The sequence below is a fragment of the Hemiscyllium ocellatum genome, chromosome 19 (genome assembly GCF_020745735.1).
Source record: "Hemiscyllium ocellatum isolate sHemOce1 chromosome 19, sHemOce1.pat.X.cur, whole genome shotgun sequence".
Classification (NCBI taxonomy): domain Eukaryota; kingdom Metazoa; phylum Chordata; class Chondrichthyes; order Orectolobiformes; family Hemiscylliidae; genus Hemiscyllium; species Hemiscyllium ocellatum.
Window position 1 is genome coordinate 29,281,524 of NC_083419.1, and position 23,534 is coordinate 29,305,057.

General features: G+C 38.6%; 1 protein-coding gene across 1 annotated transcript in view; it reads right to left on the bottom strand.

The window, feature by feature from the left end:
* Positions 1 to 5,126: 5,126 nt before the first annotated feature.
* The window catches only part of kcnd2 (potassium voltage-gated channel, Shal-related subfamily, member 2), a 490,642-nt gene continuing 472,234 nt past the window's right edge, over positions 5,127 to 23,534 (bottom strand). The window contains exons 4-8 of the mRNA XM_060839335.1: positions 22,381 to 22,479; positions 17,466 to 17,561; positions 15,164 to 15,223; positions 7,559 to 7,806; positions 5,127 to 5,366 (exon numbers count right to left, since the gene is read on the bottom strand). Coding sequence (XP_060695318.1) covers positions 5,189 to 5,366; positions 7,559 to 7,806; positions 15,164 to 15,223; positions 17,466 to 17,561; positions 22,381 to 22,479 — 681 coding nt within the window. The 3' untranslated portion in view covers positions 5,127 to 5,188. The remainder of the gene's footprint in view (positions 5,367 to 7,558; positions 7,807 to 15,163; positions 15,224 to 17,465; positions 17,562 to 22,380; positions 22,480 to 23,534) is intronic.

Here is a 23,534-nt window from a genome sequence, read left to right on the forward strand (position 1 = left end):
CTTGCTATCTTTTTTGTGATTTATGTTTAAAGACTCTCAAATCACTCCATGCTGTGTCTTTCTCCATTTTAGTAATATTCGGCAGTTGCATTTCTATCAAAATGCTTTAGCTCACATTTTCCCCACATTAAATATCATCTACTAAATGTTTGTCCACTCACTTATGTCTAGATCCCTTTGCAGACTCTTTATGTCATCCTCACTAATTGCCTTACTCTCAGCTCCCCGTCTGTAGCAGACTAATTGAAAACTAATAGAAGGCTCAGACACAAAAACAGTAGAATTACTGAAATTAAAAATTGTAATAATAAATCCAATTATTTCAGTAAAATCAATAAAGTAGGATAAGCAGACATGAATAAAAGCAGTAAGGAACATCTATCAAGAAAAATACTATTTTGCTTAATAGAAAGATACATATTTGGAAGAATCTACGAAGAAGAGTAATAAAGGCAAGAAGGTAAGGGTTACTGAAAATATAATTGGATTAATAATGAGGGAAAGTTACTGTATTGGAAGAATGAACTTTGTAAGTCTAATGATATTGTATTACTGTCTTTGCGGTATCATCTAAATTGTACTTTTGTTAATAAGTTTTCCTGAACCAACAGGCTTCTCCATCTAAATCATAGAGGGAACTTTTCTTTTTAAAAACATTTTCTCAACAGTTTTCAATTCTCTTCAAGCATTGTTATTTTGTGAAGCACAGTTTCATTGATAATGGGAACTCTTTATAATCCCCAAATGCATCACTTTTATGTCTAATCCAATGACCGTAAATATAACCAAGCTAATTGACAGTGAACAAATTGAACTGCTGTGTTTTGTTTTAATATGATGTCTATTTATCCATTGCAAATAAGAATTTTGAAAGACAATGAGGAGAATGATTGACAGTTGATATTTCCTTTCCTTATTATGGCCTTCCTGAGATGATGAGGGCAACTGTAAGCAAGATCTCTATATCTCTAGGTGGTTAGATTAGACTAACTCAACACAGATCTGGAATCAAAAATGGAATTTTCTTGCCCTTTAGAACTTAGTCAATATTAGAGCAGTAGTAGCTATCTAGGTCATTCAGGTACTTTCTGGCAGTCAGAAAAAGCAATTTAAATGAAAGTTCAGGTGAGGGCTGGTTGGCTACTTACATAGTTGAACTTAACATATGCCATCAAGAAGCCAGATTTCTTTTCATATAATATTCTTGTAAACATTAAATTTGAGGCATTGAGGACTTTAGCCCATCTTCATTCTTTATATTGGCTCAATGTGTGATTGGGACTTAGTGCAAGATAGGGCAGAGGTGGTAGAGATTTCTATCTACATAAGGTTGGATAGTTCATCCAGACAGTATTGGAATAGTAAAGTCTGACAATGACTAAGACCATGGATTTGGGTGTCACGCTATAGGAAGACTGTGAATAAATTGGAAAGAATGCAGAAGGCATTAACTAAAATGGTCCCAGGGATGAGAAACATCAATTATGAGATAGATTGGAGAAATTGGGGCTGATCTCTTTGGAGAGAAGAAAGCTGGATCTGTTAAAGTTTTCAAAATCATGAGAGGTCTGGAAAGCGTAGATAGGGAGAAACTGTTCCTTTTTGTAAAAGTATTGAGAATGAGTCAGCACAGATTTAAAGTGATTTGTAAACGTAGCAAAGCCAAAAGACCAAAAGAGCAGAAATTAGGCCATTCAGCCCATTGAATCTGCTCTGCCATTCAATCATAGCTGATAGGTTTTGCAACCTCATTTTCCCATAACCTTTGACTCTCTTGGCAATCAAGAACATTTATATCTCTGTCTTAAATATAATCAATGACCTGGCCTCCACAACTCTCTGGCAATGAGTTCCACAGATTCACCACTCTTTGGCTAAAGAAGTTTCTCCTTATTTCCATTTTAAAGGGAGTTCTCTTTACTCTAAGGCTGTGTCCTCGGGTAGCAAGTATGACAGAAAACATTGTGGTTTGGGTCTGGAATGCACTGCTTAAAAGTATAGTGGAGGCAAATTAATTGAGGCATTCAAGAGGTCATTGATTTTTCAATAGAAAAATTCAATGTGCAAGAGTAGGGGATAAAGCAGATGAAAGGTACTTGGTCATACTACTCGTTGGAGAGCCAGTGCAGTCATGAAAGGCTTAATGGCCTCTTTCTGCGCTGTAACAACTTTATGGATAAGAGTTTCAGTATATAAATAGGTTGAAGTAGAGGCAGGGACAGTTGATGTAATGTATGTGGAAGTATAAGATATTTATGATGATGATATGGGGCCAGCCAAGATTGCAAAGTCTGTTTCAACCAGAGGTCCTGGTCAAGGAAAGGAATGGATTTGGAGATAAAACTATGGAGTTAATGGCAAAGAGTGAAGTTGATGGCTTTGGTAATCTCAGTTTATAACTGGAGAAAATAGAGGCTTTTCCAAGACTGGGCATCTGACCAGCTTTTCAGTACAGTGGCAGCTAATTTGGTGCAGAGAGGGTGAGGGGGGATTAGTGAATACAAGTTAAGGTTACCTGTCATTGGTGCAGCCAAGCTATTGCCTATCGAGATGGTTTGTGTTTTGTTTTACTTTGTCGCAGAATGTAAGTATGGGATATCTTTCAGACAAAGGACCATCTATTGCACTAAACATTAAATATAATTAATAATATTACAAAGTTGACAGAAAACACACGTGCCCAAAAATTAAAACATTTTAATCTCAACTTGTGTACATGGGAATCATTTTCTGTATCATGTGTCTCCAATGTGCCTTTGTTTTTTTAAAAAAATTATGTAAAATGCACAATTTTTGATCCCTCGTTCTGCTGCAGCCTTGCATTTTAATACCACAATTTTCAGTGTCTATTTTACAGATGAAGACATTCAGTTCAAACATTTGCTGTATCGCTAAGTTCTATTCAATACATTGTTTTCCAGCTGCACATTTTGTCTGCAAAAATACTTCATTGTTATCTCACATTATTCTTACACTATTTGCTCCTTACAATTTACCTTAGGATTGTTTTACAAGACTTAATCTTTCTGTAGTTTAGAACATGAATTTTGTTGATTTTCAAGCATAACTTCTAGTTACAAGATCGTCCCTTCCAACTGAAGCATGCAGACATTTTATTTCTAGATGTCTAGTTCTCCAGCATAATAGGTGGGAAATTATGCTGCTTTCCTAAAGTAGAACTTATGAAAGCTGTTTAAATCCAAAACAGTGAAATCATAGCATACACTACAAATTACAACTACAGCACAGAGCATTGCACACTGCAACAGTCATTTTACAACAGAGGACAGTAAATCTGATAGAGATTTTTGAATCACCCTTACGACATCTGAAGGACGTTATATAAAAAGAATGTTCAGGAAGGAAACTTTTGCATAAGTAATACTTAAGTGTAGGTGAGAAAGTTCCAGATGCAACTTCTGTTATCCTTTACTGTAAAAGCGTTCAGCAAATAATTTTATTTTTGCAATCAGATAGTCATTCGATTTTTAAAGAAGTATTGCTGTATTACTTTGCAGTGCTTCAGCCAGAGACCAATCTAGGAAAATGCTGAACAAAAATGCAAGTTTCTTTTATTTTTCTTTCCAAGCAACCTACCCCATTTAACAGCACGTCGACAATGTTCACATTTGTAAACTATATATATTCATCTAAATACAACGGCATTACAGAAAGAAAAAGAACATGGTGGAAGTTCACTGCCTTGCCACAGAAATATTAATCATGCAAACATGAAGATTCTGTCCTTCTAACCTCTCTTCGAAGCACTGTATCACTCAGATATTTTACTTTATCGGGGGCAGAAGGGGTAGGGGAATTGATAAACAGGTTTACTCTGTTGAAACATGCTCTGTCTACTGAGCATTATCCAAAGAGTCTAGGTTATCATTCTCTTTCCTTTGAGCTGTGGCTGAGAATAAAAGCACCCTCCTTTGCTCTGTAATACCATTCGGTCCAATTTTAAGGAAAATGGCTTAACTAAAGACAAAATCATTTAAATGCTGGCACATCTAAAATCCCATTTTTTTTAAAAAGGAATCAATAATGTAATTCAGTACATTTGAAGATACTGACTCAAAAATATACATATTTTTATAGGAGGAAGAACAACTTCCACAGTTACAAATGATAGGAGCACAAAGCTTGCTGAATAACCACCTACTAAGTCCCATATAAATCTGGGAGACCATGCAGAAAGAACAGTCTGTTAGGCTTGCTACAGCTGCAATGAGAAAAGATAAAATCTGTAATACACATCAACTGCAGTCCACCCATTCAAGCGCTTGCCTGAAAATTGTTCACACTCATTATAAGCATCATAGAATAAGCTTGTACAGGAAAAAGAAAGTATGGGTTAAAAAAAATTGGATTTTGCTTTGTCTTGCTGTGAAAGCCTCAATACAGTAATTTTAATTTGAGGGTTATTATTTTCAAGGTTTTACTGTATTGTAAATGGTTAATATAAATTAATAACCAGAACTCATCACAACAATTGGTTTTTCCATCTGTTCTTAACTAAACAGTCTTTTACTAACTGATGACCATCTACGTATAATCATCCTCTTAAGAAACAGGCCCTGATTTTGGTGAAATATTGTACATGCTCACTGCATGAAAAATATGAATGTTATGTATTGATTGCCCCAAGGAAAATTTAACATGCAATTTTGTGGTATTTGTTTAATTTAAAATATGTTAGTTTTCAATCCAATATTTACAGTTACTTATAACTTAAATGAGTTCATTTTATTTTTGCTGAAATCATTGTTGCTGCAAAGAGGAAAATTTCATTTGTCATTTCTCCCTCATGCACACTTTCCAGTTCATGTGTACTTCTCTCTCAAAACAAGCCTTCGGGCAGGAAATGTAGCAAAAGTGGAAATGTCTCATTGTGCTCAACTGCAATGTAATCATTGCAGAGCTTTTGCAAGCTTAATGATGCCTCTTTTTGCTCATCTCACTGTCAATGTTACATAATTTTGATGTCAAGCTTCACTGATAAATATCTTCAGTGCGATGATCACTGTTGCCATGGACTTCGCAATGCAAAACTATCAGGGAAAACACTCATGTTCTCCTCTTGCTCTCCAGTCTGTGATGTTCTTTTCTATTTCTTCAATAGCAGGAACATAACACAGGTGGTTGGTCATCTGACTTTCCAGGCTCACATTTGAGTTGTTAGGATTTTTTACAGTGCTGACACTTTTACAATGTTGGTTTCTGCTTGATCTGGAGAGTCAGACCTGTCATCTCCTTCGGGTGTTGTAGCAGGAGGACTGGGCATGCTTATTACTGCTGTTGTTATATAGGATTTCTCACAATTTAGTTTGACACTTTCTTCTATGTTTGCATTCAAGCTGGATCGGCTGGAAGAATAAACACCTACTGTTACAGCCTGTAAGCACTGCCAAAGCACAGACAAACATAAAGTTCGATTTTTAAATAATATTTCATAAAAAAAACCTGACAACAAATTCTTACAAAGTCAGATTTTGCATCAATGTGACCATTTAAATAGATCTCTTTTTTTATTAACTCATTCTCAGAATAAGAGCATTGCTGGATAACCAGCATTTATTGCCCATCCCATTGGGCGCTTAAGAGTCAACCATATTGCAGTGCGTCTGGAGTCACATGTAGGCTAGAGCAGGTAAGGACGGCAGTTTCCTTCCCTAAAGGAAATTAGTGAATCAGATGGGTTTTTCCAACAGTCGATAATGGATTCCTGACCATCACAGACTCTTGATTCCAGATATTTATTGAATTCAAATTCCACTATCTGCCGTGGCAGGATTCGAACCTGGGACCCTCCAACATTACCTGGGTCTCTGGGTTAAGAGTCCAGCAACAATATCACTAGGCGATTGCCTCCATAATAACTCACTAGATTCTCCTTTTTTTGTTCTAATGTTAAAATTATTCACAAAATAAATAGTTTAATCAACATAAAATAGTTTTCAAAGACAATTTTAAAAAGGTCAAATCACAATGAACAATTATCACAACTTTCATCTTTTCTTTCATAAAAATCATTGTTCAAACTTGAAATAAATGAGATAAATTCAAGGTGATGAAAAGAGGAAAAGAAGCTTATGATAGCTCCACAAAAGAAATGGTGGGGTAGATTTTGGACTTTGTCTGTTTGCAGTGACAGCACAAGCTTAAACCAAGAGGTGTCTAGATTGCCAGGGATTGGTCCTCAGGCCTTATCCATATATTTAAGGGGAGCTAAATGTCCATACCCCTTCCTTAGTTCTGTCTTACCAGGCCATAGGGGCTACTCTCTTATGAGAGAGAAGTGACTGGTGGTGAGTTAACCTGCAGGCCACCCAGACCTCAGGCGAGGGAAGAGATTGAGAAGGAGAGTCCTCAAACTGGTGGTGGGAATTGAACCCGTGTTGTTGGCATCATACTTCTCTGCAAACCAACAATCCAGCCAACTGAACTAAATGGATTTCTGCCCTTGCTTAGATGGCTTGCTTCATGAAAATAAACTTTGTTCCATCTACCAATCAAGTAGTGATACTGAGGTAGGCTGTAGGGGTGAGGAGGGCAACTGGGTGGGAGCAACAAAGATTGCAAGAACTGTAGATCCAAAGTGAGTACTCCTCCTTCTTGGGTCCACAGAAAAGCAGAAAGAGAAATTAGTCAGCATTCTCCATAGTTGTTGGATGCAAATGTTACAAAACAAAGAGCAACAAAGACTGTGAAACCTCCTTTAGCCATTTGGGACAAACTTCATGTGTAGGGTCTGTGACCTTTTGGGCCCCTTACCATAAGCCTGTACAAACAGGCTGCCACGCACTGATTTAAACTTATACCAATTGCACTTTCCAGGCTGTGATATTCCTCTTTCCAGCACCTGGGAAATACCAGGAAAACTCCAGGGATGTCTCAGAGAAATGGACTAGGGCCTCTGTCGACAGTGGGCACACAGGAAGGGTTTGTTAAAATAATGTCAAGATGCTGGCCCTCCTGCCAACGTTTCAGTTGTAGCAAAGGAGCTATGCTGTTTGAAGGGTGCCTGACAGCATTAACTTTAGCTGCCGGGCAAATACCTTGTCAGCTTTCAGGGTCTATCGGACTAGGCATGAAGACTGGAGAAGGCATCTTATTCCATCTCGTCACAGATCTTCAGGCAACTGCCAGAAGTGTCCAATACATGTGATAGTTCCAGTCTCGCAAGCATGGTTTATGTATTTGTGCTCAATTGGCTTCAAGGACAAGCATAGGAGGAAGCTTACATCACGGCTGTGACTGAGTCATGCAAATGATCTGTGAATTCTCACAGCACAAATCTTTTCAAACAGAGGACTAGAGCCCTGCCACTATTATAGCCTGAAACATTTGCTAAACGATTATCATTAGTTGATCAGAATAGTTTAAATCTTACAGTATTACATTTTCTGTACAAGATGGGTGGATAACCATTGTAATACCAAATAGCTAACAATGAATTTCTCACTTGGTGTTAGCTTCTATAATTTATATTAATTATTAAATTTAAAAATGAGTTATTAAGTTTTGATTTACAGAAGAATAGGACATAAATGATTACCTATTGGAGAGTGCACTCTGCTGTACACATCGAATCTGAATGGTGCTGAGTTCCTGTACACTTCCAGGGTGACTGCAAGTAATATTGGAATTTGGGAGTCGGAAAGGCTTTTTGCTGCGTCTTGAGCAACATGTTCCTGTTAAACCATGGTGAGATGAGAGAGAAGGGGTGTGCGAATTTGATCGATTTCTTGTAGATCCCTCGAGACAATTCTCTTCGTATGTTTGTTCATCCACAAAGTCATGATTCTAATTAAAAGAGAAAAAGGAACAGAGAAAGGAAGGCATTATATATTTATCAGTTCGAGGAGAATTTTTTGCGCTTCACCTCTTTTTAAACGAACAAGTGAACAGAAAGAATCCAGGGCATGAATACTAACTAAAATTGCGCACACTCTGGCTAGCAACTGCTTTCAAATTCCAACCTTGTTTATCTGGCCGGAGAGCTCAGCTCGTGGCAGAAGCTATAAAAAGCTGAACAAGACTGAATCTATCAGGTTCTTTGAGACGTGGGCTATTAGGAGATGAGTGGCAAAATTAAGATTATTTTGCTGCACCTTTTTCACTTTTCTCAAATGGCAATGGCCAAGTGCCTTGTTAATAGGCCAACTTGCCACAAGTTGCAATATTACCAAACTCACTGTACAAACAAGTTATCAGGAAAAGTTGACATGGAAACCACTGTATTTCTTGGTCAGTTTAACTTGCTGCTTGCTCCAAGAGAACACCGAGCACTAACATCTCAGGCACACTCTACTGGCACCAGCTACACACAACCCAAGTCTACAGACACTGGCAGCTGACATGTGCCAGCCTCTATCAACTCTCATGTATAAGTCTGATCCAATTAGATGACGCTTGTGTACTTCATGATGCACCTTATGCTGTGCCAGCAACTATTATAATGTTGCAGTAAAGATATTGTGTGCACAGGGACACACTCAGACTCAAACTGGACCACGCTGCATTTTTGGGTTCTTCACTCACTATCATAGTGCTCATTTACTAAGCCCAGATGGGTACCTGCATCACCCTACATTACATTGGCTTGGCAATTTGTGCATTGCTCTGTCAGCTAGAGATACCTGGCTCATATATTACTGCTGCATTGTCATGCTGTTGTAGTGCAGACACAAAACCAGGAAACTTGTCACTGTTGTCAACAGGCCTCAGTCCAGTTAAGGGGAAATAGCCTTTACTGTGGGGATCCTGGCACAGTAAGTCCAGGGCAGGTTCTATTAACAGTTCAGGTCATGCTCAGGATGGTCAGAGTCAGGATCCTCTCCTCAAAAGGGGTGAGGTGCTGAATGACAGACCATTGCCCATCTTTATGTGCCCTTTGGTGGTGTTTTTTTCTCCTGGAATGACAGAGATGCAAATATCACTGAAGATAAAGATAGGCATCACAGCTATTACTGTTGGTGCACGTGAGGAGATATCTGAGTGAGTGAGCAGGCAGTGCAGATGGTATGCATGGTCAGTTATATCACAGTTTGGGTGGGTGAATGCAAGTGGGGAAGATGTTGCATGCATCTGTGAGACTGATAGAGCATGAGTCTTAGTGGGTACAGTCGCAATTTGAGTGTAAAGTATTAGAAGGAAGATAGTGGACTTATGTTGATAGAGTGGAGAGGACTTTGACATTTTTCCTATAGTTCTGAGCATTCCTCCAGACAGCTAGGAGTGTTCTAACTTTGGTGGCAAACATGGATCAGACCGATACGGTCTCGTGCCTTGGTCTCCACTGATGGTTCTGGATAATAGAGGAAATCCCATTAGTGCACAACCCCATTCAGCAGGATCTCAGGGCCCCTGCCCACAAAGCAAGGTGCCAATGCTATCCTGTCTACCATGTCTAGAGCAAAAGTCAGGTACAATGCAGGGAGCTTTGGACGGACCATTCTTGGCAAAGTGCATGGTGGCCTTTTAAAGATAGCGCTTGTGCTAGGAAAGCTGGTCACTTATTTTCATGAGTGGTGAGTTGTTCTGGGAAAGGCGTGTGGTAAGATGGGGTGGAAATTGGATTTGATACTCACCGAAGGAATGAACTGCCAACTAATGCAGTGAGTTTAGTAATATGGTGAGGAAAACTCACTTAGCTTCACAGTGAGAATCAGTCCACAAACTTGCCATTTACCCAAAAAAGCCATAGATTCAACCTCAAGACATTCCAGATCCTGTCTATCTGTGGTTCCTGATTGCACACTTTATTTTTCTTACTTTTTGTCTGAGATAATAATGGTATGGGATAAGGTTTGAACAGTACTTGTGCTAAATAATGGTTATTTATCCTGTTAGTATGAGATGTTGAATGATTTTATCATCTGGCAATTTACGGGTTGAAACACAGCAAGCTTCTACAACAAGCATAGGATTACAAAATTTTAACACAAAAATATCGTACTCCAGCACTACACACTAGGAGTGTGGCACCTAAGTCAGTAGGTGCCATAGACAATTTTGGATGTAAAATCCTATCAGGTGTAGTGACTATTGCACCTAATTCCTGATGTGTTCTCCAGGGTATGCACCTTAACATTAGAATTTGTAAGCTCTGCTCCTTAGTACCCTAATGATGATGGATGGAAAATAATGACAAATAAATGGGGGTGGTGCCAGGGGACTGGAGAGTGGCGAATGTTATGCCCCTGTTTAAAAAAGGGAATAGGGATAACCCCAGGAATTACAGGCCAGTTAGTCTTACTTCGGTGGTAGGCAAAGTAATGGAAAGAGTACTGAGGGATAGGATTTATGAGTATCTGGAAAGACACTGCTTGATTAGAGACAGCCAGCACGGATTTGTGAGGAGTAGGTCTTGCCTTACAAGTCTTATTGAATTCTTTGAGGAGGTGACCAAGCATGTGGATGAGGGTAGAGCAGTGGGTATAGTGCACATGGATTTTAGTAAGGCATTTGATAAGGTTCCCCATGATAGGCTTATGTGGAAAGTCAGGAGGCATGGGATAGTGGGAAGTTTGGCCAGTTGGATAGAGAACTGGCTAACTGGTCGAAGTCAGAGAGTGGTGGTAGATGGTAAATATTCAGCCTTGAGCCCAGTTACAAGTGGAGTTCCACAGGGATCAGTTCTGGGTCCTCTGCTGTTTGTAATTTTTATTAATGACTTGGAAGAGGGAGTCGAAGGGTGGGTCAGTAAATTTGCAGACGATACAAAGATTGGTGGAGTTGTGGGTAGCGAGGAGGGCTGTTGTCGGCTGCGAAGGGACTTAGATATGATGCAGAGCTGGGCTGAGGAGTGGCAGATGGAGTTCAACCCTGTCAAGTGTGAGGTTGTCCATTTTGGAAGGACAAATAAGAATGCGGAATACAGGGTTAACGGTCAGGTTCTTAGTATGGTGGAGGAGCAGAGGGATCTTGGGGTCTATGTTCTTAGATCTTTGAAAGTTGCCACTCAGGTGGATAGAGCTTGTAAGAAGGCCTATGGTGTATTAGCGTACATTAGCAGAGGGATTGAATTCAAGAGTCGTGAGGTGATGTTGCAGATGTATAGAACCTTGGTAAGGCCACATTTGGAGTACTGTGTGCAGTTCTAGTCGCCTCATTTTAGGAAAGATGTGGAAGCTTTGGAGAGGGTGCAGAGGAGATTTACCAGGATGTTGCCTGGAATGGAGAATAGGTTGTACGAGGATAGGTTGAGAGTGCTAGGCCTTTTCTCATTGGAATGGAGAAGGATGAGGGGTGACTTGATAGAGGTTTATAAGATGATCAGGGGAATAGATAGAGTAGACAGTCAGAGACTTTTTCCCTGGGTACAACAGAATGTTACAAGGGGACATAAATTTAAGGTGAAGGGTGGAACGTATAGGGGGGATGTCGGGGTAGGTTCTTTACCCAGAGAGTGGTGGAGGCATGGAATGCGCTGCCTGTGGGAGTGGCAGAGTCAGAATCATTGGTGACCTTTAAGCAGCAATTGGATAGGTACAAGGATAGGTGCTTAAGCTAGGACAAATGTTCGGCACAACATCGTGGGCCGAAGGCCTGTTCTGTGCTGTATTGTTCTATGTTCTATGTTAAAATAAAGCAGGAAAGAGATTGTTGGGTGAAATCAGGTGATATTGATGTTTGTAGTGTCACTTCAGTGAAATCAAATTGCTTGATTCAGTGCAGCAACTACAATTTGAAACACATTCTTTTTTGTGGAAACATGGCATGATGTATCAAGTGTTCATCAGTATATCTAGGCAATCATAGTGAGACAAGTCAGTACAGATCCTATATTGTTGGAAAGGTAGATGACTTCAGAAAATATCAGTGATTTTATATGTACAGATTTAATAATAATACAATATTCAACAGTAGATCGACACAGCTACATGACCTCCATGCCAATCCTGGATCTAACTGAGTGAATAATTTTGAACATAGAAGTTTAAAGGCATTGTTATGTGCTACTTTAGTTACTCATAGATAAGAAATGAAATGAAGCTGCTTATAATGTTATCTTGTGATTGGGTGTACTGTAATTTGAAAAGTACAGATTAAGGATGTAAAGCATCCATTGTTTGTTGTGCACCAAACACTTAATTAACTCTTAGTTTAGTTGTACTTCAAGAATTCCAGATTTCAGGTCAGGTACCATGACGTTAAGCTAGTTTTGCTATTGTGGAAATAGTTGTTTGAAAGGAGCATCTTAATGACTGTAAACTTGTTATAATTAAATAAATACTTATAAACAAAAAAAATTACCAGTCTGATTTTCCTTTTTGTAACCTAACTTGATTTGTCATCAACATATTATATCTGAACTCTATCAGTGTTTTATTGAATTTCAAAGATTTGAACACTTCTAATTATCGATTCCTCTATTTTTGAGTTTTGCTTTAGAGCTGGGATATAAATCCCAAAAAAAGGCCTCAAATTCATAGCTAACTAACTCTGAGATCTTGGTTTATTTTACGGCAACAGGGTTTTGGAGCACTGTGGGCAGGAGTTACAATTAAGAAACCCAGAAGTACAGGTTCTTCCCAAATGCATTTGAGCTATTACATGGGGTGTATCATTTTTTCAGGCTCCCTGCTTGGCTGACAGCTTTGGCTCCTACCAGGTGGGGAAGATTTCCAGTAAAGACTGCAGTTGAAGAGCAGGTGGTTTTGGTGGTAGTGGTGGGGTTGGATAGAATATAGTTATCGATGGGGTGATCATAGATGGGTTAGAGATGATTGGGGAGGAGGAGGAGGACCTCAGGTAAGTTGACAGATTTGGGGGGGGGGGGGGGGGAGCGGTGGGGGAACAATACGATTAGTCTTAGCTAGTTGAAGGTGGAAAAGTTACTGCTGCTCCTCCTGGCCTGCAAACAGTGCTATAAAGGGACTTACATTGTGCGTGCAACAATGAAAGGTGTGACTCCTTTCACCTGCTGCATTTTCTGAAGCCTTGAAAACCCAAACAATAATGGTAAAATCTGGGTTCAATTCCACCATTGGGTGACTGTCTGTTTGGAGTTTGCACATTTTCCCCATGTCTGCGTGGGTTTCCTCCCACAGATGTGCAGGCTCAGTGGTTTGGCCATGGGAAATGCAGGGTTACAGGGGTAGGGCAGGGGGAGTGGTAGGTCTTGGTGGGGTCCTCCTCAGAGGGTCAGTATGGGCTCAATGGGCCAAATGGTCTGTTTCCATACTGTCGGGATTCTATGAAAGTGACAAGGTCACATTTGCATAATAGCAAATATGATATCAACCTGTTCCTGCTTTGAGTCAGGATAATTTTATGCAAGTCATTTAGTCCTTGCATTCACAGTGTTTGTTAAATAAACTAGACACAGAAGCAATAATATGACAACCATGATTCTGATTATGCAGCAATTAAAGTTATTTTAACCTAGAATTGGTAACTTAATATGTGAGAAAACAATTAATGATAGCCCACAATATTAAGGTTATTCAAATAAATATATGAAAATTAGACAAACTGGTTTTGTGTTTAGAAAAAAAAACACTTTGCATGTTTATTTTCATTTTAAAACCAGGTTTGGCTACATATTCCATTGAATCATAGAGTCATAGACATGTACAGCAAGGGAAACAGACCCTTCAGTCCAACCCGTCCATGCCAACAGATATCCCAACACAATATAGATCCACCTGCCAGCACCCGGCCCATATCCCTCCAAACCCTTCCTATTCATATACCCATCCAAATGCCTCTTAAATGTTGCAATTATACCAGTCTCTACCACTTCCTCTGGCAGCTTATTCCTCTGTAAAAATGTTGCCCCTTAGGTCTTTTTTATATCTTTCCCCTCTCACCCTAAACCTATGTCCTCTAGTTCTGGACTCCCTGACCCCAAGGAAAAGACTTTGCCTATTGTCCCAAATAAGATCCCAACAAGATCCCAATAAGATTCAGGTAATTGTGCTGGGATGGCACCAACCTTCACCCTCAGAAAGGATCATGCCACAGATTCGCAGGACCAAGTGAGAGATGGTCGCGAGGTGCAAGTACCACTGCAGCTGAATCTCTGGCACTTACTGTTCCATGTAGTCATAAAAGGTGATGACATCCAGTTATGAAGGTTATTGGTGGGGCTGTCACTGCTTTTATTTGTTTCCCAGATTCCAGCTATGCTCCCTTACCCTTAGTAGATAAAGGTGTCAAACAAGACTTAAAAGCTGCACCTTTCTTCGAATGTCCAGATTTCCTGGCCTGAGCTTCCCCTGTGGGAATCAGGTTAGTCAATCTGGCGTACACTTCACTGGCTGTAGCAAGCTCCAATTTTTTATTGGGTCCCAATTGGACCAAGCATACCAGAACTCCCCCAGCGGAAAATACCCCATCCCGTGTCCACCTACATAAGCCATTTACCTTGCAAGGATCAAGTAGAAATTCTAGCCTGTATGAGGAATGCTGGGAATTCTCAGAAACAATGGAAACCCGGCATAACCAGATCCATGCTGTCGTCTGATGGGTTTTGCTATTCTGCTAGAATTATGAAGGTAAACAGCAGAACCTCCAGGCATATTTGGAACCACTAATTCTGTCCATTACGTTCATGATTAAATTAAAATCTATTTACAATGTCAATGAATATAAATAGTATATTAAGAATACATTCATTGTTTTTCTTGGATCTGACCCAAGTTTATCCAAAAATCATTGTCTACATGTTTATGTAGGTTTAAAATTATCTTAATTACTATTGAATGTATTCTCAATGACTTTAAACTTTTCCAGTCTGAAGTTTAAAGTTAGAAACAATTTGCACCCACTTGCCACAATCCCTCCACCAGAAATAGATAACTACTTTCAACAACATGAAGGGGTAAAGAAAATCAGTGGATGTACTAAATGTATGTGGCATAATATTACCTACCAGCTTTCAATTGCCATTATTATTGCCTTATACATTTATCAAGTGGTGGACACTAATGCTAAGCTGGTCAATATTTTCCAGAAAGAATGACAGTAAACTTATTAAAACAGCAAAACAAGTAATGGCAGAGAAGCTTTTGCACAATCACCCAATATCAGCATACAACACAGACATGTTTAAACTGTCAAAGCATTAACAGCTGCAGCACAAATACCATAAAATGCAGAATTACAGACACTTAAATTCAGATAATGCTGACACGAACAATCAAACTGGTACCTTAATAGACGTTGAAGACCGAATTGATAAGAGGGGATCATCCACAAGATAGGACAATCCCTACATGGTAACATGCCAACAAAAAAGAAACAGTAACTAATGCATAATTACAGTTTAAAATGAGTATATTCAAATATCTGAACAAAACAACAGCATCCCTTTTGAAACCTCCATTAACTGGGAGTGTTACACAACTGGTAAGTAAGTAATATCTATGTTTATTTGTTAGAAAACCTCAGGGTTAAGTAACAAATCATAGCTAGATGAATTTTAAAGACTTTACAAAATGTTAAGCAAACATGCATAAACATAAAAAAGCAATAAAAAAGAGATTAATTATCTTTAAAGTACAAATTTGAGTTTATGCTGTACATTAGTCTTCTCTTTCATTCATGTAGATTAGATTAGATTACTTACAGGGTGGAAACAGGCCCTTCGGCCCAACAAGTCCACACCGACTCGATGAAGCACAACCCATCCAGAGCCATTCCCCTACTTTTACCCCTTCACCCATCACTACAGGCAATTTAGCATGGCCAATTCACCTAACCTGCACATTTTTGGATTGTGGGAGGAAACTGGAGCAAACCCATGCAGACACGGGGAGAATGTGCAAACTCCACACAGAGAGTCACCTGAGGCAGGAATTGAACCTGGGTCTCTAGTGCTGTGAGGCAGCAGTGCTAGCCACTGTGTCAGGTAAGGCAAATGATTTCACAGTATCTACTCAAGTAATATTTTTAGAGTTAACCGATTATCTTTTGCATTATAGTAATATTAGATAAAAAGATTTAAACAATTGCAACTGAATCCCAAGATTGTAAGTTAATATTTTGACATTTAGCTGACAAAGAAATTTTGAAAATTAATTAAATGGCACTAGTAAAACATGTTCTGATCAAATAGAGCTATGTTAAATTTCAACAATTTTGATGAGGAAGGAAGAAATAGCCTAAGTGATTGACGATTTTCATGAGTACTATAAGGAACATTCTTTAGGTATCCTTACACGGCAGTTTCTTCAAAACAAACATTCATCACACAGAGTGAGCCATGTAAATTTATTTCTACTCTGTGCAGAATATTTGACATGAACAAGGAATGCTTTATATGATATTGCCTTAGATTTCGAATGTATGTTTCTGTTAGCTAACTGAGGTGCATGTGGACTGTAACGGTAAGCTTTTACCTCCTGGTTCCAGATCTGACTGCAATAGCCCAATACAAAATGAGCTGTTAATCCAGCTTCTTGTTGATGTGCAGCCAGAACCAAAAAATAATATTGAATTAGCACCCCGACTCAGAGAGCTACTCAGTCTTAAAGACTACTCAGATGTAAATTTAATTAGTTACAATGGTACTATGTAAAGCTCTCAGATTAAAAGTCGAGGCTTATTGCTCAAGTACAACACACGTAATTGTTTCTCATATCTGACTGGGAAATAATTCATGCTGAAATTAAGTGTCCTCACACTAACACCCAGTACCTTAATGGAGGTATACATATAAATAAAAATGACATCTGAGTTTGAAAAATATGCAGACAGCAAACACTTCAGGCACAGTTCTACAAATAATAAGATCCCTTGCACTTTTTGTCAGAAATACGAGACATGCAAATCTTTCTTGCAGCTTCAGTTGTGGGTTGGCACATACTTTGCAAACATAGATGGTTAATAAAACATGATGATGGTTTATGAAACATATAAGAATTTTCACTAGTGGATTGAAATTCCTGCAGGTTATTTTTATCACAGATGCATTTCCAGGAATTTCTTCAATGTACTTGTTTTTATCAAGTCCTTAACCCAAACTTTATTTTAATTAAATATTTATTTCCCATTGCTTATTCTATTTATATAGTATGATACATCTTCAATAAGAGAAAATCTAATCGTCTCCACTTAATGTTCAGTGGCATTAACACTGCTGATTATTCCTCCACCAATTTCTCAAGCATTTCCATTGCCCAATAACTGAATTGGACTAGCTATCTAAATAATATGGAAACAAGAGCTACAACTAGACCCTTTCACATATTATTTGGAATATTCTTATTTTGACTTTGCTTCCAGTATATTCCCATTGGAGGTGAAAGGCATGATGGTGTAGTGCTGTGTAACAGATTATTTTTGTTAAAATCTTTTCATCAAATAAGTAAATTCATTTTGCAAATATCGTCATAATTTTAGGTCAATTCACTTTCAAACAAAAACGCAAAAACACACAAAAAAACAATTTCTCAGAGGATCAGCTCATTTCACTTCCACATTTTCATGAGACCTTAGATGTCATTCCTTACCGTAGTTTTTTCCAAACAGTGTAACAGATGGTGATGTTGCCTCTGAAATGAAGACCCTGACTTGCTAACTAGGGCTTGTTCTTCGTCATTAGACAACTAGAAAAAACATGAAGTAAAGAACTAAAAATATGTAGAGAATTAAATAAATTCTAAACTCTGGTTCAATATAAATATATGTTTTTACTTTTACTTGTATGTAATCTGAAAAATGCATAAACATCAAATTTCATTAGGATAGTCAGAGTTAATTTTTTTTCTCCACTTGGTGTGTGCAATGGAGAAATTGGTAAATCATCCATCTGCTCCTCCATGTCCAAAGGAGCACAGTTAGAAAACTTCAGGGTACAAAGATTTAGCTTTTTTATATTGAAGAGACCATAAGACACAAGAGTAGAAGTAGGCCATTACCTATTGACTCTGCTGTGCCAGTCATGGAGATCATGGCTGATATAATAATTGTCAACTCCATTTTCTTGTCTTTACCCCACAACCCTGGATTCCCTTACTGATTAAACTTTTGTCTAACTCAGTTTTGAATATGACCCAGCCTTGACAGTTTTCTATTTAAGAAATTCTATTGATTCCTCACTCTCTGAGGGAAGATATTTCTCCTCATCTGTGTCTTAAATGAGTAATCCCTTACTCTGAGATTATACCGTCAATACCTAGATTCTCCCACAAATGGAAAGTACCTCTCCACACTCACCCTCTCAAGTCTTCTAAGAATCTTATATGCTTGAATAAGGTCACCTCTCATTCTTATAAACTGCAAAGAATATAGTTTCAACAACTAAACATCTCCACTAACTGTATCAACCTAGTGAACATTCTCAAGAATACTTCCACTGCCAGTATACCTTTCCTTAAATAAAGGGAACAAACCTGATAACAGTATTTCAGTTATTATCTGATTTGTGCCTTGCATAGTTTACTCCATTCCCTTTGAAACAAAGGACATAATTCCATTCAGCTGCTCATTTTCCAATGAGTTTGGGTACTATCTTTTCACGCATGAAGGTTCCTCCAATCCCTCTATCTATGCTGCAGATTTCTGTCATTTTTCTCAATTTAAACAATATGCAGCGCTTTGTTCTTTATACCAAAGTGAAAAACCTCACATTTGAGATGTACCGAATTGACATATATAAGATGTTAAAGGGAATTGACAAAGTGGGTGCAGAAAGGATGCTTCCTCAAATGGGGCAAGTTAGAGCGAGAGGTCACACTTTAGGATAAGGGATAGCAGATTTAAAACAGAGATCAGGAGAAATTATATCTCTCAAAGGGTCGTAAATCTGTGGAATTCCCTGCCTTAGAGTGTGGTGGATGCTGGAGATAGTATGTAAAATTAAGGAGGGGATGAGAGATTTTTAATTAATGATGGGTTGAAGGGTTATGTAGAGTGGGCAGGAAAATGAAGTTGAGGCCAAGATGATATCAGCCATGATCGTATCAAATTGCAGAAGAGGCTCGAGGGCTGAATTGACTACTCCTGCTCTAGCTCTTACGTTTTATTTCCCACATTATTATTCCATCTGCTAAGTTTTTGCCACTCACATAGACTGTCTATATCTCTCTCTAGACTGTCTGTGCCATTCTTGCCACTTGTTTTTTCCAACTATTTTTGCATCATTTGTAAACTTGGCTATTGTACATTTATTTTTCTCATTAATATATATTGTCAACATTTATGGCCCAGCATTAACCAACCATGCAGCAATAATCACAGGTTGCTATCTTGAAAATATCTTTATCTCAACTCTCTGCCGTCTATTAGTTAGTCAATCCTCCATCATGGGCTCTTAATTTTTATTCATATTTTTGTTATTAGAAGATCTCACACCTTACCTTGACTAATGTAATTGATTCCTGGGAGGGGATTGCTTACTTTTTAATAGAATGAAAATAGTAAAAGTTTGGAAATGTATTGTCACTAAAGATCTCTCACCTGTCATCCACTGCATACTTGTAAAGGAATTTGACTCTTTCATGTGCAAATAGGGAACATATCCCTCAATTGAGGCTGGAAAATTTGACACCTTATCAACAGTTCTGATGAAGAGTCACTGGACTGGAAATATTAACTGTTTTATTGCCTACAGATGCTGCCAGACCTGTTCAGTTTCTCCAAATACTCTATATTTTTGTTCAGTAACATTCTTATTCATATTGATATTCTAATCCTGAGTCTTGGAACACAATATTCTCTCACAATTTAACTTTTTCTTAAGTTTATAGAACAGGGTATCTGATTGTTCACTTTATTTATTTTCCATTCTGTATCTCTTTTACTTTTGTCTCTCCTGCAGCAGAATTTCACTTTTCAGCAGAATTCCCTTGCTGCAGTATCCTTCCTCTGCAGTGATTTATTTTTTCCATGATTCATCTCTGCTGCAGATTTCTCCTCTCACTGATTAACTTATTTTTTTCTTCTTCTTGTCTGCACCTGGCTGGTTTTAAAATCGTTTTTGATGCAATTGCCTGTTAGTGGGTAAAGTGTTTAGCAAGGCTGAAGATCTGAAGGTACTGCTGATTTTAATCATGACCAGACATGAATAATATTGTGCTAATTCTTGTCTATCAGCCAGCCATACTGACTGCCTGGGTCAGCAGACAGTAGCAACAGGATGTCACATTTTGAGTGGTTCTCAGCAATCGGTAGTGAGCATTGTGGGATTGAGTGCAGATGGTTCTTCAGGCTGGGATCTGAATTGGGATGGGTGAGGAGATGGAGCCTGTAGAACTAATCAGTCAGAACTGAGAGAAAGGGGAGCAAACTAAAAGGAGCTATTTCCAGCAATCATGCCTCCCACCTCAGATCTGGTACTTGACAGTAAAAGTGCAGGTCTTCTCTTTACCTACTTTTTAGACTTAGTGGGCAACATCTATTATATCATCAGGACATTGGTACTGCATGTTAATTAGCCTCCTACCTGCCTCTCTTTGGAGTTTCATTGCCGATCTCATCATTAAAATGGATGGGAATGAGGTCTAGTTGCTTGATTCCATTGCTTTAACCCTCCATGATCCTCTCCCACTCATTGCTGTGATGAGGAATGGGGTTTTGGGGGAAAAGGCAGTTTACCATCCAGTAGGAGAAAGTGAGGACTGCAGATGCTGGAGATCAGAATCATGAGTGTGGTGCTGGAAAAGCACTGCAGATCAGGCAGCATCTGAGGAGCAGAAGAGCCAATGTTTTGGGCACAAGCCTTTCAGCAGGAAGCTTCCTGATGAAGGGCTTGTGCCCGAAACGTCAATTCTCCTGCTCCCTGGATGCTGCCTGGCCTGCTGTGCTTTTCCAGCACCACACTCTCAAGTTTAAAATCAAGGTCAATTATTCAAGAAGCCCATACAATTTGTGTCTAATACTGATGGCGAAGGGGTATATTTTACACCTCAAGTTGTTCTTTGTATTGTGTCTTTTTTGATGTTTTGGCTGCTGTGAAAACAAACATCGATAAATGAGTGAGATTAACTGGAGGGTGGGTAGGCAAGAAAATGTTTCTTCCAGAGAGTTGCTCTTCATTGCTATAAATACAGGAAATGTTGGTTGGAGATCTCAGTTACTTGCATAAACAGGGTCATCACCCAACATCTGACATGTGATGGAAGAAGCTGCAAAATTATTTGCTGATTTCTTGTGTCCCTGCTCACAGTCAGGATGGGGTATTGAAACTTCATTGTGATGCCTGGATGCTAATCTGACCTGTCTTTTTCAAGCTGCCATTTGGATGAAGAGGTGATCTAAAGGAGGATATCCTGCAGCTAATTACAGGCAAATGACCTCTTGCTGTTTGACGTACCTTTACATTAATAATTGCTTGGCTTCTTTGATGGGGACAGGCTACTTTATCTCAAAGTCAGAGAAACCCATAGAGAAAACTTCACCTTTTCGTACATATTTTAGCACCATTGCTGAAATTTTGCCAATACAGCAGGGGAAGCCCTGAAGAAATTCATCTTTATTAAGCCAAGCCATTAACCAAACTGTTTTTTTTAGAAAATGATAGAAACAGTTTAAAGTTGAAAATGCACAACATAATCGATGAACAACTTCAGGAAAAGTATTGATTTGGTCTTCAAAATACCTTTCTTTGGAGTATCACATGGAAACCATTGGTCTCCACGTTTTTATAACACCCAGCTCAATTTCAACATTACCTGAATAAAGGATATCTTTTGTTGCATGAAATGGTGTCAGAGCAAATAGGGCATGGGTAATGGAGATTGTTGGAATGTTTCAAATTGTTTTAAATCTTACCCTTTTACGAGACCATCTATGGCGGTTTTAACTATCCTAATCTTTCCCCTTCCTCAGCAGTTCACCAGCCAATGCTGGTCTTTGGTCAAACATTTTTTGCATTGGTGAGACTGCCTAGTATAGCTCCTTGTTTTGTGATGCAGATTTCTGTGTTGTCTGGTTTATGCCTGACTTTCTGGGAGGCAAATTTTTTTTGCACTGTTTTTTCCATTTGATACAATCAACATCCCAGGGAGGATTTAAAACACATGGGTTACTGCCAGCACATACTGCAGTTGGAACTACTGCTGTGCTCGTAAACTGTATAGCTTGATGTTGTTCAATGGCTTCCTCTTTTGTAATCCTCCAGTGATGGTCATGCATCCATCACACATTGTCAGTTTTTAATAAGTCCTAGCCAGAGCTCCCAGTGATCACTTTCAAAACATACATAAATCAAAGGGGGAACTTGCTGGTCCGTATAGGAAAATACAGAATACATTCAAGTCCTGTGTTCACGTTCATGATTTCAGTATCAGTGGAAGCAGTAAATGAAAGCAAACAAATATCAGCAAACATGGAAATTGGGTACTACTGGCTGATTTTGTTTGGCTCAATTTTGTTTGCTGAGAGAGGAAGAATGAAATACAACCCTAAGTTCTCAACAGCCATTACCTGCTCCAATGAATCACTTAGTAAGCCATTGTGCTTGCTCTGCATATAAGCATTTGCACTGCCACTCTTTGCCACACGGATTCTTGCAAGTCTGGCTTTCTGTAAAAAAACATACAAATCTATCAATAACGCATCTGCAATTTGTTCCCTTCCCATTATATTTCACATTGACGAAAGAATATTCATTTTAAAAACCCCTTACCGAGGAATGACATTTGTATGAGAAAATTATTGATTGATTATAGTTTTAGATCAAAAATATTCACCCAAATAAACATTTTAGTCTCTGTCATATAAAATGTCCAGTTTATATATTGGATATATGAGGCATTATTTTTTATTTTATTCACCTGCAAAATCGGTTCGTTCTTACAATGATAAAATTGCTATTTGTGTAAACATTCAGCTTAAGATTTGGTCACTATCTTGACATTCACAAAGATTCACTGGAATTATGTTGAAAACAAACTGGTATGGACTCATTACCCCTCACTGCAAGAAATATGTTTAGATTGCACTGACATATTTTTCTGCTTATCATACAAATTTTCTAAACTAATGAAGATTTCTATCTGTTCAACCAGATGAAATTTGGACCATACTGACCAACATATATGTTGTTGCCTATCAGATTCAGTTCATGCCACATCCATCCATATTGAGATGTTGTAGTCTCTTGTCAGGCCATCTACCTCCAGACCTGCTCAAAGCCATGCCCCAAGGCTATCAACATTAATTTCTCTCAATGAAAGACAGCAACCCTCCAATAGGATAGCACTGTGGAGGACCAGTAGAAAAATCAAAGGCACATGGAAGACAGACACCAAAGGAAGCTGACTTTATGTGGATCATTTCATGATTTGTTTATAAATTTGGTTTGGATTGTTTATGTCTGGTGTCTTTTTACTTTTCCATTATGGCCAAGCGGATGCTGTGGGACTCTGGGTGAATGGAGAATTAGGATTAGGATTATTGACATTGCACCAAGATGAATTCTTCATGGACAGTCTGGTTAGGAAATGGTTGGCTAGATTGCCATCTCCCTTCCTTTCTATCACATCATGCTCCGGTTTTTCAGTTACATGCTTTAAAACTGGAGGGACAAACTCTCTCCTCATGATGGTGAGGAAATGTATCAGGCAGCAAATCACCAC